Consider the following 17,083-nt stretch of genomic DNA (forward strand, 5'->3'; position numbering starts at 1 on the left):
GCGCAATGATGTAGAAATAGCGCAATGATGTAGAAATAGCGTAATGATGTAGAAATAGCGCAATGGTGTAGAAATAGCGTAGAAATAGCGCAATGACGTAGAAATAGCGTAATTATGTAGAAATAGCATAGAAATAGCGCAATGATGTAGAAATAGCGTAGAAATAGCGTAATGATGTAGAAATAGCGTAGAAATAGCGTAATTATGTAGAAATAGCATAGAAATAGCGCAATGACGTAGAAATAGCGCAATGACGTAGAAATAGCGCAATGATGTAGAAATAGCGCAATGGTGTAGAAATAGCGTAGAAATAGCGCAATGACGTAGAAATAGCATAATTATGTAGAAATAGCATAGAAATAGCGCAATGATGTAGAAATAGCGTAGAAATAGCGTAATGATGTAGAAATAGCGTAGAAATAGCGCAATGATGTAGAAATAGCGTAATGACGTAGAAATATATTCCGATTTGAAGCTTGTGACATATAAACACACACATCAACCCGATCACATGTTTAGCGTTCATGTAAACACTACGTTCAGATTCATCAATAGGAATGAATTCCGTCCGATTGAAACAGAAGTTGTGCATGTAAACGTAAGCCAGTGTTGGTTGTGTTTCTGTGTGGTAAACGCTTGTGTTCGTCTCAGTTCCCAGCCAGACGCTGTTCTCCGCTCGCTTCTTCCTGGTGGTGGTGGAGATTTCGGAGAACGCCAGATCACTCCTGCACATGTGGCATCTACAGTTAGACGCCGTTCCCGTCATTATGGGTTCGTAATGGATTTTATTAAGAAAAGGGTTTAGAATATAATGTGACATGCTTCCTAGTGATCTTGATTCTCAATAGTCAAGTCATTCTCAGTAGCTATGTTCAGTATCAGTAGCTACCTACATATCTATAGACTAAACACGTGATACGCATGTGCACACCGTCAGCTTTTCACAGATTCACGTTTTTGAAGTTTACACGGAGATGATCACGCTTTTCTTAATTTTTCAAAACTTGCACCTTGAATCCTGTTTCAGAGTGTGTGTTCTCGAGCTCCAAACACTGTTGTGTGAGAATGAACGTCCAGAACACATTAAAAGTTTCTGTTTCCTGTGAGAACGGTGTGTGTTAGCGGCCCCTAAGTTAATAACTAATGATCTTTGCAACGGAAGTGAATCAATCAAAACTAACTTTATCTGGACAATAACTTTATTCTAGATCTGCTGTAAAGCCTAAACAATCTCTGTTACTGTAATCTCCTGTTATCACTGTAAAGCTGCTTTGAAACAAAATCTATATTGTTAAAGCGCTGTATAAATGGAGACGTGACTTGACATGTTTGATGAAATAAAGCCTATATAACAGCATGATCACTACTTTAACATTATGTCAGCTATAAGGGAAAGACATTTTGATGAAAGGTTATGCTCTCAATCATTATATTTGACTCTTTCTGTCGATTAAACAGATTTGTGTCCGTTCTTTCAGAGCAAACTCAAACTCCTGCAGAAAGAGAGACTGCGTCTCCATCACCCACAAACTCCTCACAGTTTAACTTTAAGACGGCCGGCTCACCGCATGTCCAGAGATCGAAACTCAGCACATCCAACCTCCAGAGCGCCTGTCGCCTCGCGCTGACCAGCACCAAAGTCTTCAGCCAGGAGCTCGACGTGCCACCGGGTGTTGAGGTCATACGAGTAACTCCTGCTGCAGGTGAAGGCAGAACATCTGTGTTATCGTTGTGCAGCCTTAATTTATGGCTTATTAATATAAACATGCGATTAGTCGACTAATCAGCTTAAATGCACGACTACTAGTCGACTAGAAAACTCTTTAGTCGAGGGCAGCCCTAATGTTTATTTTCTTTATTTCCTTTCTTTTTGTATAACTTTTCAGAACAAACAGTCAACACAGCTTCTATGTTTATATTCTGACAGATTATCTGAAAAACATTTGCCTTGCAGGACATTTGAGCTCTTCATCTCTGCAGCCGGCTGGACGGGCTCCGTATCTGCTGGCCACGTCTTGCTCTGACGGATCGGTCCGGTTCTGGAGGTGTAGCGCCGTCTCTGACCCCGATAGCTCTGGAGAACCCGCGTACATCTGGGAGGAGTGGCCTTTGTTAGTGGAGGACGGCGTGGCTAGCACTAGCGCTCTCAGCGTGAGCGGTCAGATAATGGGTCTCAGTTGCTGCCACACCAGCAGAGTCGCCGTAGCGCACCAGAACAACGGATCCGGTTCTGGCGAGCCACTCATGAACGTGAGCGTATTCCAGTGCGACTCCACCGGCGGCTCCCAGTGGATGCTGGAACAGATCCTGAAAGTCAGCGGATCTTACAGCCCGAGTAGTAATGACTGCGATAAAAGCCTGATGGTACTGAGGGATGGCTTGTTAAATAATGATTGCTTAGTTGTCTGTGGTAAGAGGCAGGTCCACTTAGACTGGGTTTCCAGAGAAGACGGTTCTCATATATTAACCGTTGGTCTGGGATCCAAGCTTTACATGTACGGGTTGCTTTCGGGAAAACCTCCAGATTTGGGACTGTCCGATAGCAGCAGGGAGCACCACTATTCTCGTCTGGTTCTTCTAAGAGTGGTGGATCTAGTGTCGTCCGTTGAGGGTTCGCTACCCATTCCTGTCTCTCTGTCTTGGGTGCGAGATGGGATCTTAGTAGTCGGGATGGACTGTGAGATGCACGTCTATTCCCAATGGCAGCCGGCGCTCACCAATGGAGAGAACAGCATCGGTACCGGCAGCGTGACGTCTCTGAAACAGGAGGGACTTAGTCCGAATCCTTCTAAAAAGGCTCTCTCCAGGTCCATGACTAGTTTGGCTCAGAAACTCAGTGGAAAGAGAACCGTGTACGACCTCCCAGCTGAGATGGAGGATTCTGGGTTGTTCGAGGCCGCACACCACCTTTTTCCCACTTTGCCCCAGTATCATCCCGTGCAGCTGCTGGAGCTCATGGACCTCGGAAAGATGCGACGGGCCAAAGCCATCCTTTCCCATCTTGTAAAGTGCATCGCCGGAGAGATCGTGTCTCTGAAGGACACCACTGTCAACCAGGAGCGCCGTCTGCGCTCACTCACGATTAGCGCTAGCGGAAGCACCACCAGAGACCCTAAGATGTTCAGCAAGGGCGAGAGCTCGGACTACACCGAGATCGACTCTATCCCGCCCCTGCCGTTGTATGCGCTGTTAGCCGCCGATGATGAAACGGCCCCCGGTGCCAAAGAAAGAACGGACAGTGTGAGCGCTCACGGCGCCAGTACATCCAGCCAAAGTGTCGCTTACGATGAGCTCTTCTCAAGCCCCGGCGTCAGTACGGATGACTTGGACCCATTTGATGCAGATGAGGAAGATGCTAACGCTAAAGTTATTGATCTGTCGAAGTACAGCCCCACGTTTTTCGGCTCCGAGCACGCACAGGTGCTGTCCGGACACCTGCTTCACTCCAGTTTGCCGGGCCTGACCCGGATGGAGCAGATGTCTCTGATGGCCTTGGCAGACACCATCGCCTCCACCAGCACCGACATTGGAGAAAGTCAAGGAAAAGGCAAAGGTCATTATCTTTTATTGATGATTGCAGTTGTTCATTTGTATAAATGTGTTAGATGTGATAAGTTTGATGTAATTTTTTTCAGGTGGAGAGACACTGGATGAATGCGGACTGAAGTTCCTGCTGGCCGTTCGCCTGCACACCTTCCTCCTGACGTCCCTGCCCCCGGCTCATCGAGCTCAGCTTTCCTGTCAAGGTATGCTTACAAGGTTTTCGATGGTGGTTCTTCATCGTTGTCCCAGAGTATGTCGGGGAGAATGTCGGGGGAGTATTGTGGGAGGAGGATGCTGGGCGAGAATTATGGGAGGAGGATGTCTGGCGAGGATGTCGGCGAGGATTGTGGGAGGAGTATGTCGGGTGAGATTTGTGGGAGGAGTATGTCGGGCGAGTATGTCGGGCGAGTATTGTGGGAGGAGTATGTCGGGCGGGTATTGTGGGAGGAGTATGTCAGGCGAGTATGTCGGGGGAGTATTGTGGGAGGAGGATGCCAGGCGAGTATTGTGGGAGGAGTATGTCAGGCGAGTATTTTGGGAGGAGTATGTCGGGCGAGTACTGTGGGAGGAGTATGTCGGGCGAGTATTGTGGGAGGAGTGTGTCAGGCGAGTATTGTGGGAGGAGTATGTCAGGTGAGTGTGTCAGGCGAGTATTGTGGGAGGAGTATGCCAGGCGAGTATTGTGGGAGGAGTATGTCAGGCGAGTATTGCGGGAGGAGTATGTCAGGCAAGTATGTCGGGGGAATATTGTGGGAGGAGTATGTCAGGCGAGTATGTCGGGGGAGTATTGTGGGAGGAGGATGTCGGGCGAGTATGTCGGGGAGGAGCATGTCAGGGGAGGATTGTGGGAGGAGTATGTCAGGCGAGTATGCCGTGCGAGTATTGTGGGAGGAGGATGTCGGGGTAGTATGTTGGGTGAGTATTGTGGGAGGAGTTTGTAAGGCGAGTATATTGGAGGAGTATTGTGGTAGGAGTATGTCAGGCGAGTATTTCGGGGGAGTATTGTGGGAGGAGTATGTTGGGCGAGTATTGTGGGTGGAGAATGTCAGGCGAGTATGTCGGGGGAGTATTGTGGGAGGAGTATGTCGGGCGAGTCTGTCGGGGCAGTATTTTGGGAGAAGTATGTTGGACGAGTATTGTGGGATGAGGATGTCGGGGGAGTATTGTGGGGCGAGTATGTCGGGGGAGTATTGTGGGAGGAGGATGTCGGGGGAGTGTTGTGGGAGGAGTATGTCAGCCGAGTATGTCGGGGGAGTATTGTGGGAGGAGTATGTTGGGGGAGTATTGTGGGAGGAGCAACACCAAGGTCAACTATGCTGCAACACGAAGGTCATGGGTTTGATCGCCATGGGCTGCATGAACTGATAAAATGTATACCTTGAATGCACAAGGTAAAAATCTTTAGATAAAAGCCTCTGCTAAATGCATGAATCTAAATGCAAATCTCAGTCGGTCTTCCACAGCTGAGATATGTTGTGTGGTCTGAAAAGCCTTTGAGCTCCGTAACTCAATAACTGCTGCTGGTCTGCAGGATTGTCCACCTGCCACTATGCCTGGGCGTTCCACTCTGAGGCTGAAGAGGAGCTGCTCAACATGCTCCCGGCACTGCAGAAAGCAGATCCCACCTGGCAGGAGCTGAGGGCCATGGGCGTGGGCTGGTGGCTGCGCAGCACCAATAAACTTCGCAGATGCATTGAGAAGGTCTGTTGAAACTGATTCCATTTTTATGCATATTAAGTAATGAGTAGAATTTGCCAGAATTGGTACATGTGGGAAACTTGAGTAAATAAAACGTTTATGTTTGCATTCTGTTTTAATGTGTTGGAGATGCATGCATTCTGTCTGTGTGATTATTTATTTTCTCCAGTAAATGTATCTTGATTTAAGAATGTTTAGATATTTGGACTGCAGAAATTTTTGTAGTGTAAAGAGTTATTGAAGGTTGGAAAATTCCGGATGGCAAACTAGGGGTCGTTTTATCAAACTTTAAGCTAATAACTGGGATAGCATGACCTAAACTCAAGCATCTAATATCCCTAAATTCATTACCTCTCCTACACAGATTGTCCAATCTGCTTATTTAATTGTTTTTCTGTGTGCTTGTGCATCAGATGCACATCTTAAGCCACTATATTCGACATATCTGTTTTTCAGAACCTTGAGTTTCATTGAAATCACTAAACTTTACTAGACTTTTGTCATGCAAGACGTCAATGTCATTTGAAAACATAGACTAATCCGAAAGGGGGTGAGCGTATTGAATGTTTGTTTGAATGCTGATCATACTTTTACAGCTTTACTTGTGCTTCTGAAACCCAAACATGTTTAATAATGTGTGATCCTCTCTCTCCTACCAGGTTGCAAAAGCTGCTTATCAGAGAAACAACGACCCGTTAGACGCAGCCTTGTTTTATCTGGCCATGAAGAAGAAAGCAGTGGTTTGGGGACTGTACAGGTAACTTACACACATGTTGAAGTGTCATTCCCCCGTCAGCAAGGTTTCAGTTCACTGAGAGCTTCTGTGTGTTGAAGGTCTCACCAGAACTCAAAGATGACCACGTTCTTCAGCAATAACTTCAGCGAAGATCGCTGGAGGAAAGCGGCCCTGAAGAACGCTTTCTCTCTGCTCGGAAAACAACGCTTCCAACATTCTGCGGCTTTCTTTCTGCTGGCTGGATCCCTGAAAGATGCTGTTGAGGTTAGCAGTAGATCATCTCTCTCACGTAAACTGTCTGCCTCTGAGTGTACTTTCATAATCGTGATACTGTGACGTTCTCATAAGATCTGTTGGTTTTCCACACATGATCAGGTTTGTATAGAGAAGATGCAGGACCTTCAGCTGGCTCTGGTCATCTGTCGACTGTACGAGTCTGAATTCGAGATGTCCTGCACCTACAAACGGATCCTGCAGAGGCACGTGTTGGGTTATGACAAGCAGATGGTGGCGCACCAGGACCCGTTCTTGCGCAGCATGGCATTCTGGGTATTAGACGACTACAGCAGGGCACTGGACACTCTGCTGGAGCAGCCCAATGAAGGTGAGAGATGAGACTCAATCAAACACTGAGGGGCCTGAGACCGCTTGACAGGGGTTTTCCAAACTTAGACTCCAAGGCACAGGCCGGGGTTCGATTCATGTGGATTTAAGTACAAATTGCAATTTGTTATGTGAAAACAAACTGGCCTGATTCGATTGCTATTGCTTGTTACACTGCAAACAAATATTTTCTTAAAGGGGACATATCATGAAAATCTGACTTTTTCCGTGTTTAAGTGCTATAATCAGGATCATCAATGAGTAACTGATGACAGAAGCCCACTTACGCCTTTACTCCTCGCTGATAAACACAGATTTAATATGCGGTGACGGAGGATAAATGTGCAAACGGACACACACATAAAGGCCACATTCATTTGACCAGAATCTGCTTCCTCTACAAATGTCACATGTCGGGCCGGTGCGAGCGCACGTCACATGAGCGTCACATTCAGAGGTTATTTGCTCTTTATGAGACTGAACGATTACAAGACGTGCAAATGTTGCAAAGAGAAAGAGAAACATTCTGTAACAGGGAATCAAATCAGTGTAGAAGAAGCCATAAAAGGGTCAAATTTGACAAGCTGTAATAAATGAAGGGGCATAATATGTCACCTTTAAGTAATTTTGCATCTCTGGTAAATGCATCTTGATTTAAGCATGTAATATTTTACTGAAAAACAAGACTTGTTTAGAAAATGTTTTGCAGTCCGCTGAGAAAAACATAAATGAATCTAGTGCAACGATGAACACTAATGAAAAGAGTTCTTTCCTCCTCTTGTGCTTCCAAAATGTTGACATTGAATGTTATTGACACAAGTCGATCTCTTTCAGGAGCCGCCGGCTCGTCTCCCTGTGATCCTGCCGTGTTTAACTTCTACACGTTCCTGCGCTCGCACCCGCTGCTTCTGCGCCGTCACTTCGGCTCCTCGGAGAAACCTGGAGTGTGTCTGCCAGTGGAGGGGCGTGAGGTCGACTCCATCAGCCTCACGGAGAGGAGGCTCTTCTTCAGCGCGGCGCACACACACCTGCAGGCCGGCTGCCCCATGCTGGCACTAGAGGTGCTCTCCAAAATGCCGAAAGTTGTTAAACGCTCAAAGGCACGAGAGAACCGGCCCGTGTCGTGGAGCGCCTCTGAAGGCCCAGAGAAGCAGGACTGGTCTCAGCCGGTTCTCAACGGCTTCCAGTCGGTGTCCTCGCTCTCGTCTCCCAGAGAGGACAGTCATTCGGACTCGGTTCTGAGCTTCGACTGGAGCCAGCCGTCCCTCGCTCTGCAGGACGAGCCTCTCGAGATGAAGTGGGACTCCGACGAGTCGGACGTGGAAGAATCAGGACTGGCGATGAAGACCATTCACCCAGAGAACAGCGGAGACACTCCGGTAGGCCCGCAAAATTAATCGAGTTTATAATCAAGATTAATCGTTGCCCAGCACTTGTGATAATTGTAATCAATAATTATAATTACAATTTCAAGGGAATAATCGGCAGTTCTGATTTTCGTGGTACTCGTGCAGGTCTCGGCCTCCACCCCGACGGACCGTGGAGATTCTCCCGCCCTGACCGAGGACATCCTCGCGGCCCGGCTGAAGTTCAGCTCCTGCCTGAAGATCCTGAGCTCGGAGTTACGGACTCTCTCCACGGGCTACGAGCTTGACGGAGGGAAGCTGAGGCATCAGCTGTGCCACTGGCTGGAGCGTGAGGTGTCGGCCCTGCAGAGCGTCTGCGGGTACAACCCGTTCCTCCAGACCCTGCCCGAGGGCATCTCCTCGGACCCGAGCCGGCGGGAGGATCCGGGTCGGGAGGACCAGCGCCGCCGGAGGCTCTGGCTGAAGAGGAACCAGCCCTTGCTCCGCATCTTCCTCAGTTACTGCAGCCTCCACGGCTCTCACGGAGGAGGACTGGCCTCCGTCAGGATGGAGCTCATTCTGCTCCTGCAGGAGTCCCAGCAGGTAACAGGGTTTATAGGGATAGTTCACACAAAAATTTCAATAAGCCCATGATTTACTCTCCCTCAAGCCATCCTAGGTGTTATATGACATTCTTCTTTCAGACAAATACAATCTGAGTTATATTGAAAATGTCATGGCTCTTCCAAGCTTTATAATGGCAGTGAATGGGTGTATATTTTTAAGTCCATCAAAGTGCATCTGTCCATCATAAAAGTGCATCTGTCCATCATAAAACTGCATCTGTCCATCATAAAATCATGTTAATTTTCTTTATTTTACGAAAAGCAGAACATTGTTTTATTATTAGTGTACACAAATAAAAGTAGACATTTAACAGTTTTGAATGATGTATAAAACTTGCCTGTACAACAAAAATAGACAAAGTTATTTGAATGCACTGATATGAAAAAAGCGAGGTGATCGCGCCGGCGTGACCCCCGACCCCAGCGGGTTAAACGTGTGCTGACCTTGGATAACTGTATGAAAACTAAAACCAAAACTTATCCGTGTGTTTTGTCTGTGTTTGTCTCATCAGGACGATGGTCTGCAGATCTCTGCTCCCGCTCCGCAGAACGTCTCTGTTCCTCTTCTTCTTGCATGGACCGCCAACTCCAAAACTGTGGTGGCCAATCCCATAGTGCACCTCACCAATCTGACCCATGACCTCCTGCACACCATCAATGCTCTCGACGCACCTCCGCATCCGGACGTCGTCAACAACGAGGTAAAGCGCAGATCAGTTTCTGTCTCGTTCTCCAGCACAAATATCTAAACATTCTTGAATCAAGAGACACTTACTGGAGAAGAAGCATGACTGAAGATATTAAGTCTGAAAAATTAATCAAAATTAAGTGTTTGTGTTTAAAGGTGCAGTGTGTAATGTTTAGTGGCATCTAGTGGTGAGGTTGTGAATTACACCGAACAGAAGTTACGGTGGCCGACAGGAAGTGATGTCGTCGTCTGAGACCGCAGAGAGTAGCCAGTTAAACAAATGTTTTACAAAGATAAATTAAGATATGATGTTTACTTAATTATTCAGTAAAAGGATATGTTCTTGCGATAATCTTAAATCAAAGGCAAAACAAGATGATTTGTGCTGTAAAGCGACAGAGTAAGAGCATGATTTCTGCAGTGTTTGACGTGTTGTTACTGTGATGATCCTCTAACTCGTCTTCTTCTGGTTCAGATCTTCGTGATGCACACGCTGGCAGCGTCTCTGTCGGCCTGCATCTATCAGTGTCTCTGCGACGGACACAGCTACAGGTGTGTGTTTCTGGCCTACTTCTGGCTTCTTCTACATTGATTTGATTCCCTGTTACAGAATGTTTCTCTTTGCAACATTTGCTCTTCTTGTAATCGTTCAGTCTCATAATGAGCGAATAACCTCTGAATGTGACGCTCATGTGACTTGCGCTCGCACCGGCCCGACATGTGACATTTGTAGAGGAAGCAGATTCTGGTCAAATGAATGTGGCCTTTGTGTGTGTGTCCGTTTGCACATTTATCCTCCGTCACCGCAGATTAGATCTGTGTTTATCAGCGAGGAGTAAAGGCGTAGGTGTCGTCTCAAACCCACATGGCTTTCTTTCTCAACCCTCTTCTCCACAGTGAATGAATAGAGACCCGGCAGAGCGAATGGGATTTAAGAGATTCAATTGTATAGCGCTTTTCACAAAACACATCGTTTCAAAGCAGCTTTACAGGAAATGCCTCTGAAAGATGCAGGTTTATTATATTTTGGAATGAAATGAGAATTCAGCCTAAATGCATATTAAACATCTTATTGGGAACAATTCATCCCTGCATGTTTTAGTTTTCAATAATGACCTTTTAATGTTTAATCTGAATGTATAGAAGCCCATTTCCACCACATAATAAAAAAAAAAAATCATGCTTTGGTAAATCGTTATTATGATATAAAATGTCTAAATTATGACAAATTCAAAATAATGAGATAAATTTTATAAAAAAATGTTTATTCACTATGGTCTTCCACTCATATAGCAGCTTATCCTACTATAGTTTACGTCTGAGTTTTTTCTTTTGCATATAATAACCGAAAAAAATAGTCACACTTGTGCTTCTCGCGGTCAAGATTGGAAATGAATGAGACGAGTTCCTCTAGTGGAAGCGTTTGGAACTGCAGCCGAACTACATCTCACTGAACGATCAAATTTGGAACACAACTTGTTTAGATTTATGGCTTTGATTTTCTTGCAGTTTTAGAGTAAAACGTGATCTTGGAAATATATATTTCATATAAAAATTGAAAATAGTATTTTTGTGCATTTTTCATAACAATACATGTAAAATTGTGAAACTTTTTTTTAAGTTCACTTTTTTAAAATGTTGTCACATATCACTAAATCTGCCAAGTGTCGTCTTTGAGAAGAGATCAAACTTCAGTCTGTCGCTCTAAAGCGTTCAAGATTTACCACAGTTTACGTTGGAAATTTAATTTTCAGGTCTGTGCTCAAAAAGTGAATAAATGGATTATAAATACAGCGTAAATATAATTTAGAATAAAAAAATCCCCTAAAAATACAAAATATTAAATTAAAATCATTATCAAGCTAAAATATAGTACATTCATTTCATTGACAAAAAAAAGAGAAAAAGATTCTGTAATTTTCGACTGGTGAAGAGCACCTGTACCTGTACCTGTACCTGTACCTGTACGATCATGTTTGATGGTTGTCTGACATCTGTTTTTAAACAGCCATGTAAACCCGTTCACGGGCATCACGTACCAGAGCGTCCTGATTACCCATCAGCCCCCCGTGAGGAGCGTCAGCATGGAGGAGCCCGTCCTGCCCAACACTGCTCCTGCACAGTGGCCCGGTAAAGACCAGTCTCTGTGACCTCTGACCCCGGACTGATCTGTGTGTGTGTGTGTGTGTGTGTGTGTGCGCGCAGGTGTGAGTGTGTGTGTGTGTGTGCGTGCGCGCAGGTGTGAGTGTCTGACCGTCATCTCGAGACTCTGGACTGATCTCTGTGTGTGTGGGTGTGGGTGTGTGTGTGTGTGTGTGTGTGTGTGTGTGTGTGTGTGTGTGTGTGTGTGCGCGCAGGTGTGAGCGTCTGACCGTCATCTCAAGACTCAGGACTGATCTCTGTGTGTGTGTGTGTGTGTGTGCGCGCAGGTGTGAGTGTGTGTGTGTGTGTGCGTGCGCGCAGGTGTGAGTGTCTGACCGTCATCTCAAGACTCAGGACTGATCTCTGTGTGTGTGTGTGTGTGTGTGTGTGTGTGTGTGCGTGCGCGCAGGTGTGAGCGTCTGACCGTCATCTCAAGACTCAGGACTGATCTCTGTGTGTGTGTGTGTGTGTGTGTGTGTGTGTGTGTGTGTGTGTGTGCGCGCAGGTGTGAGTGTGTGTGTGTGTGTGTGTGTGCGCGCAGGTGTGAGCGTCTGACCGTCATCTCAAGACTCAGGACTGATCTCTGTGTGTGTGTGTGTGTGTGTGTGTGTGCGTGCGCGCAGGTGTGAGTGTCTGACCGTCATCTCGAGACTCTGGACTGATCTCTGTGTGTGTGGGTGTGGGTGTGGGTGTGGGTGTGTGTGTGTGTGTGTGTGTGTGTGTGTGCGTGCGTGTGTGTGTGCGTGTGTGTGTGCGCGCAGGTGTGAGCGTCTGACCATCATCTCGAGACTCTGGACTGATCTCTGTGTGTGTGTGTGTGTGTGTGTGTGTGTGTGAGTGTCTGACCGTCATCTCGAGACTCTGGACTGATCTCTGTGTGTGTGTGTGTGTGTGTGTGTGTGTGTGTGTGTGTGTGAGTGTCTGACCGTCATCTCGAGACTCTGGACTGATCTCTGTGTGTGTGTGTGTGTGAGTGTCTGACCGTCATCTCGAGACTCTGGACTGATCTCTGTGTGTGTGTGTGTGTGTGTGTGTGTGTGTGTGTGTGTGAGTGTCTGACCGTCATCTCGAGACTCTGGACTGATCTCTGTGTGTGTGTGTGTGTGTGTGTGTGTGTGTGTGTGTGAGTGTCTGACCGTCATCTCGAGACTCTGGACTGATCTCTGTGTGTGTGTGTGTGTGTGTGTGTGTGTGTGTGTGAGTGTCTGACCGTCATCTCGAGACTCTGGACTGATCTCTGTGTGTGTGTGTGTGTGTGTGTGTGTGTGTGTGTGTGTGTGTGAGTGTCTGACCGTCATCTCGAGACTCTGGACTGATCTCTGTGAGTGTGTGTGTGTGTGTGTGTGTGAGTGTCTGACCGTCATCTCGAGACTCTGGACTGATCTCTCTCTGTGTGTGTGTGTGTGTGTGTGTGTGTGTGTGAGTGTCTGACCGTCATCTCGAGACTCTGGACTGATCTCTGTGAGTGTGTGCGCAGGTGTGAGTGTCCTGATGCGGCTGCTGGAAGCCTCCTCTGATGAGAACCAGCCCGGTCTCTCAGTGCTTCTGTGTGAGATCCTGAGCGCCGTGTTCCTCAGCCTGTTCGTCCACGGCTTGGCCACACACTCCACACACGAGCTGCTCCGCATCGTCGCGCACCCGCTCAACGCTAAGCTCTGGGTCGCCGTGTTCGGCGGTGGCGCTCGAGTTCCCGTGCCGGAGAAACCCACGTCACCCACAGGTGCTGCTCTCTTCTGTGTTTGTGTCTCCATTAAAGGGATAGTTCACCCAGGATGGCTTGAGGGAGAGTAAATCATGGGCTAATTTTCATTTTTGGGTGAACTATCCCTTTAAAGTGCCGTTATGATGCTTTCTGGGATATGACCTGTTATCTAGTGTGTAATAAAGCTGTTTGTGAGTGTAAGAGCTCTGCAAAGTTTCAAAGATAAAAGTGCAGATAAATTGAGTTTTTGTCTCCTAAAAGAAAGGAATTTGCAAGTAATTTGCTTAATGCCCGCCTCTGGTCTTGATTGGCTGAACAGCGTCTCTTAGCCCCGCCCTCAAACACTAGTTTATCTGAGACTGGAAGAGTTTGGTTCATGTTGTTCATGTCGAGAAGACGCTGTTTTCCACTTTGATGAGATTGATACGGTAAAACCCACGCCATCGTTACTGTTCGTATCACTGTGATCAAGAGCTTAGATTCAGATATGATAATGAGCGTTTGCTTTCTGACCAATCAGAGCAGAGCAGCTCTCAGAGAGGCGGAGCTTAGAGAGACTGAATCTTCAATCGAAGCGTTTCAGACACTGAGAGGAAAGAGCTGATGCTGCAGTGGAGATTATGAGGACATTACAGTGTTTTTGAGCTTAGATGCATGAGAACCTGTTGTAGGAGACTCTGAAACAACATAAATAACCTTTAAATTAGCATAATAGGGGTACTTTGAAAATAGCAGTGCATGTTTTTAATTGTTTATGTGCAGTCTGATCACTTAATGTGTCATTTGTTGAGTATGTCTTATTGATTCCTGAAGGAAAGAATCTACTATTAACATTATTTTATTCATTATGGTTTTTTATCAATTCAAAAACCCCAAATAGCGATGATCACGTTACAATTTTCAGTGTTGAGCTCCAGTGATGCTAAAGGGTTTTGCTGTGTGTTGTTCACTAAAGCTACTGACGCTCGTGACTCAGTGGAAGATGCGGAGCGAAAGCAGAGGCGTTTCCGGTTACGTTCATCCTGCAGTAACTCCAGAGAGAATCCCGACGGTCCCGACGGTCCCCTGAGTCCCAGACCCGAGACGGAGCCGCAAACATCCGTGTTTAAAGAGCGCTTCATCCCTCCTGAGCTCAGCATCTGGGACTACTTCATCGCAAAGGTATGAGCTTACATCGTTGGCTTCCAGTAATTTGATATCTTGAGGATGTTTTCATTAGTGAGGGGCATTTTTGAAAATATTATATTCGAATATTTGGGCTCATAAAAATTTAATATTTGTTCAGTATGTGATCAAATACAGTCAACTTGTTAACACGCGCCACAGCGCCACCCAGTGCATTTAATCATAATTGTGAGTTAGTGCCCGGGATTTATGATGGATTTACGGCCAGCAAAGCAACATAGTAAAATTTGAATAGTATTTTAGTTTTAATGTAAGTGTTGTGTGTGTGTGTGTGTGTGTGTGTGTGTGTGTGTGTGTGTGTGTGTGTGTGTGTGAAGCCGTACCTGCCTCCGTCCGCCAGCCGAGTGGAGTACGACTCTGAGGAAAGCCAAGGCAGCGAGGATGAGGAGGATGAGGATGATTATGAGGACGAAGGAGATTATTTTGATGCCAACTCTCCACTGGCAGAACATTCCAACAGTAGCTCGTACAGGTGAGCTGAGAGTCATGTGATGATGTTCCTGTGATGATGTGATGATGTTCCTGTGATGATGTGATGATGTTCCTGTGATGATGTAATGATGTTCTTGTGCAGCTGGTGTCTGATGCGCTTGGCGATGGTGCAGATGGTGCAGTTCAATCTCAAGACCTTCTACCCAACTACAGGTCATGACCTCTTAGGTAATGAGCCTTTAACTGCAGCACACGTATGATGTTTAGAGAACGTGGGACGCGACGTGGATGATGCTAAAAGCAGTTATATAGTTATATATAGGATAGTTCACCCAAAAAAGAAAATTAGCCCATGCTTTACTCAGCCTAGGTGTACATGGCGATGCGTGAACATCAGCAGTGCGTCGCTTTACTCGCATAAGCTGCGCTTTACACTGAACTGAAGTGGACTCCGTATGTTCGTTTGACCGGAAGCTAGTGATTTACTTTATAAAGTTTTAAATATGGATATTTTTTTTACACAAACGCATCGCTTCGCTTTATAAAGCTGGGAAGAGCCAGGACATTTATTTATATAACTCTGATTGTATTCGTCAGACAGAATAATGTCATAGACACCTAGGATGAGTTGAGGGAGAGTAAATCATGGGCTAATGTTCATTTTGAGTGAACTATCCCTTTAAGCAGAATAAGCCATGATAAAAGTAGGAGTTACCTTTCTTTATTCTGAAGCGGAAACAAGCTTCCAAATGATATGCAATTTCTTATATAGTGAAATATGCTTTTGGGTCATAGTATGATGTGTGTGTGTGTCTGTGTCTGTGTGTGTGTGTCTGTCTGTGTCTGTGTCTATCTGTGTGTGCGCGTGTGTGTGTCTGTCTGTGTCTGTCTGTGTCTGTCTGTGTGTGTGTGTGTGTGTGTGTGTGTGTGTGTGTGTGTGTGTGTGTGTGTGTGTGTGCGTGCGTGTGCGTGTGCGTGTGTGTGTCAGATCTGCCTGTGTGCTCTCCGCTGTGTCACGCGGCTCTGAAGACGCTTCAGCGATGGGAGACGCTGCTCCTCAAGAGGCTGGAGATCTTCGGAGGTCCTCCATCAAACTTCATCTCCTCGGAGCTCCTGGACGAGAGTGTGTCGTCGGGACCGGCGCTCCTGCGGCACAAGGCCCTGTTCGAGCCCTCAAACACACCCTTCAGGTACGGGACGCAGCTCATGTGTGTGTCTGTGTGTTCACGCTAGAGCTGCATGATTAATCGCAATGAAACCGCACGTGATTTGGCAAAGGCTGCGATTATTTATATATTGGCCAAATATGCCCCGCATAAGTACGATAACACACACCACTCCAGCAAACCCCTATGAGCATCTCACACACACACACACACACACAGTGCTTTCAGAGTGAGCCGCGTTTACTGAGCCGTACGTCACTGACACGCTGCACATAACAATCTCAGCCTTTACCATTTCAATATCGTGATGAGCCAAACCGGTGTAAGTGTGATTACATGTAAATTGCGATTAATCGTGCAGCGCTAGTGTGCTAATGTTAGCCCCAGTTCACGTGTGTGTAGTCAGTGATGTGTTCTGTGCTCAGGTCTCGCCGGCGCTCGGCTCTGCCCGTGAAGCGACTCTGGCTGTATCTGGTCAAACAGGAGGAGGTTCAGGAAACGTTCATACGAAACATCTTCACTAAGAAACGAGATCTGAATGAGGTATGTGTGCTCGCCCTTTCTCCCAGAATGCCCCTTAAATACCCCCGTTCACCGCCAGCTGAGGGTGTTCGTAACGATCGCTCGAGTCTGTTTATCCATGAATGCCTGTAATGTCATTAATATTTGTTAACCTGTGTTGTACGTGTGGTAATTGTGTAAGTAACCGTCTAACGGTGGATTGTGATGTGTGTGATTGACCTGCATGTTTCATCGTAACTCTTGCATCCGGAGACTGACAGTGTGCTGCTGGATCCCACACACAACCAGGTATCTAACAGAGACATAATGATCATCCTCATCCAGTCATGTGATCTGTAATGAAGGCTCTTTAAGGCTGTTTTCACACCTGTAGATCGTTTGTCTTGTTCCGGAAACAGGGACTTAGTTTGTTACAATGTTGTATTTTCATCTTGGTTCGGTTCGCTTTCACAAGGCAATCTTTCAAAGCACTGCAAAAAATGCTTTTCTTTGTATTTTTGTCTTGTTTCCAGTCCAAATATCAAACATGTCTTGTGTTCACACATGCCTAACCGAACCGAACACAGGGAGAAAACACAACAAACACTCCGGTGTGAAAGTGCTTCACTCCTGGCTGACGGTCACATGAGCTGAAAGACAAGTATCTGTGCTGTGATTGGTTAAGAATGCTGTTGTCGGTGAAGATCGTAATTTA

The 17,083-nt window shown here is 46.3% G+C and overlaps 1 protein-coding gene and 1 long non-coding RNA gene across 6 annotated transcripts in view; one reads left to right on the top strand and one right to left on the bottom strand.

Annotated features, from left to right (window-relative positions):
- Window positions 1-1,461, bottom strand: part of LOC309512059 — a 39,172-nt gene extending 37,711 nt beyond the window's left edge. The window contains exon 1 of the long non-coding RNA XR_014210878.1: window positions 1,279-1,461. This is a non-coding gene — a long non-coding RNA (uncharacterized lncRNA). The remainder of the gene's footprint in view (window positions 1-1,278) is intronic.
- The window catches only part of dmxl1 (Dmx like 1), a 61,674-nt gene that overhangs the window by 26,300 nt on the left and 18,291 nt on the right, over window positions 1-17,083 (top strand). For 3 of the 5 annotated variants that reach the window (XM_082187444.1, XM_082187446.1, XM_082187445.1), the window contains exons 17-36: window positions 652-771; window positions 1,479-1,703; window positions 1,955-3,553; window positions 3,636-3,746; window positions 5,075-5,244; window positions 5,901-5,998; window positions 6,076-6,241; window positions 6,353-6,581; window positions 7,415-7,959; window positions 8,095-8,529; window positions 9,065-9,253; window positions 9,716-9,792; window positions 11,249-11,370; window positions 12,860-13,102; window positions 14,040-14,245; window positions 14,587-14,741; window positions 14,844-14,929; window positions 15,690-15,891; window positions 16,293-16,410; window positions 16,642-16,677. In XM_082187444.1, the coding sequence (XP_082043570.1) occupies window positions 652-771; window positions 1,479-1,703; window positions 1,955-3,553; window positions 3,636-3,746; window positions 5,075-5,244; window positions 5,901-5,998; window positions 6,076-6,241; window positions 6,353-6,581; window positions 7,415-7,959; window positions 8,095-8,529; window positions 9,065-9,253; window positions 9,716-9,792; window positions 11,249-11,370; window positions 12,860-13,102; window positions 14,040-14,245; window positions 14,587-14,741; window positions 14,844-14,929; window positions 15,690-15,891; window positions 16,293-16,410; window positions 16,642-16,677 (5,132 nt within the window). The remainder of the gene's footprint in view (window positions 1-651; window positions 772-1,478; window positions 1,704-1,954; window positions 3,554-3,635; window positions 3,747-5,074; window positions 5,245-5,900; window positions 5,999-6,075; window positions 6,242-6,352; window positions 6,582-7,414; window positions 7,960-8,094; window positions 8,530-9,064; window positions 9,254-9,715; window positions 9,793-11,248; window positions 11,371-12,859; window positions 13,103-14,039; window positions 14,246-14,586; window positions 14,742-14,843; window positions 14,930-15,689; window positions 15,892-16,292; window positions 16,411-16,641; window positions 16,678-17,083) is intronic. The other 2 variants (XM_082187447.1, XM_082187448.1) reach the window with 1 other exon arrangement.

This window comes from Leuciscus leuciscus, assembly GCF_965113295.1.
Source record: "Leuciscus leuciscus genome assembly, chromosome: 13".
NCBI lineage: Eukaryota > Metazoa > Chordata > Actinopteri > Cypriniformes > Leuciscidae > Leuciscus > Leuciscus leuciscus.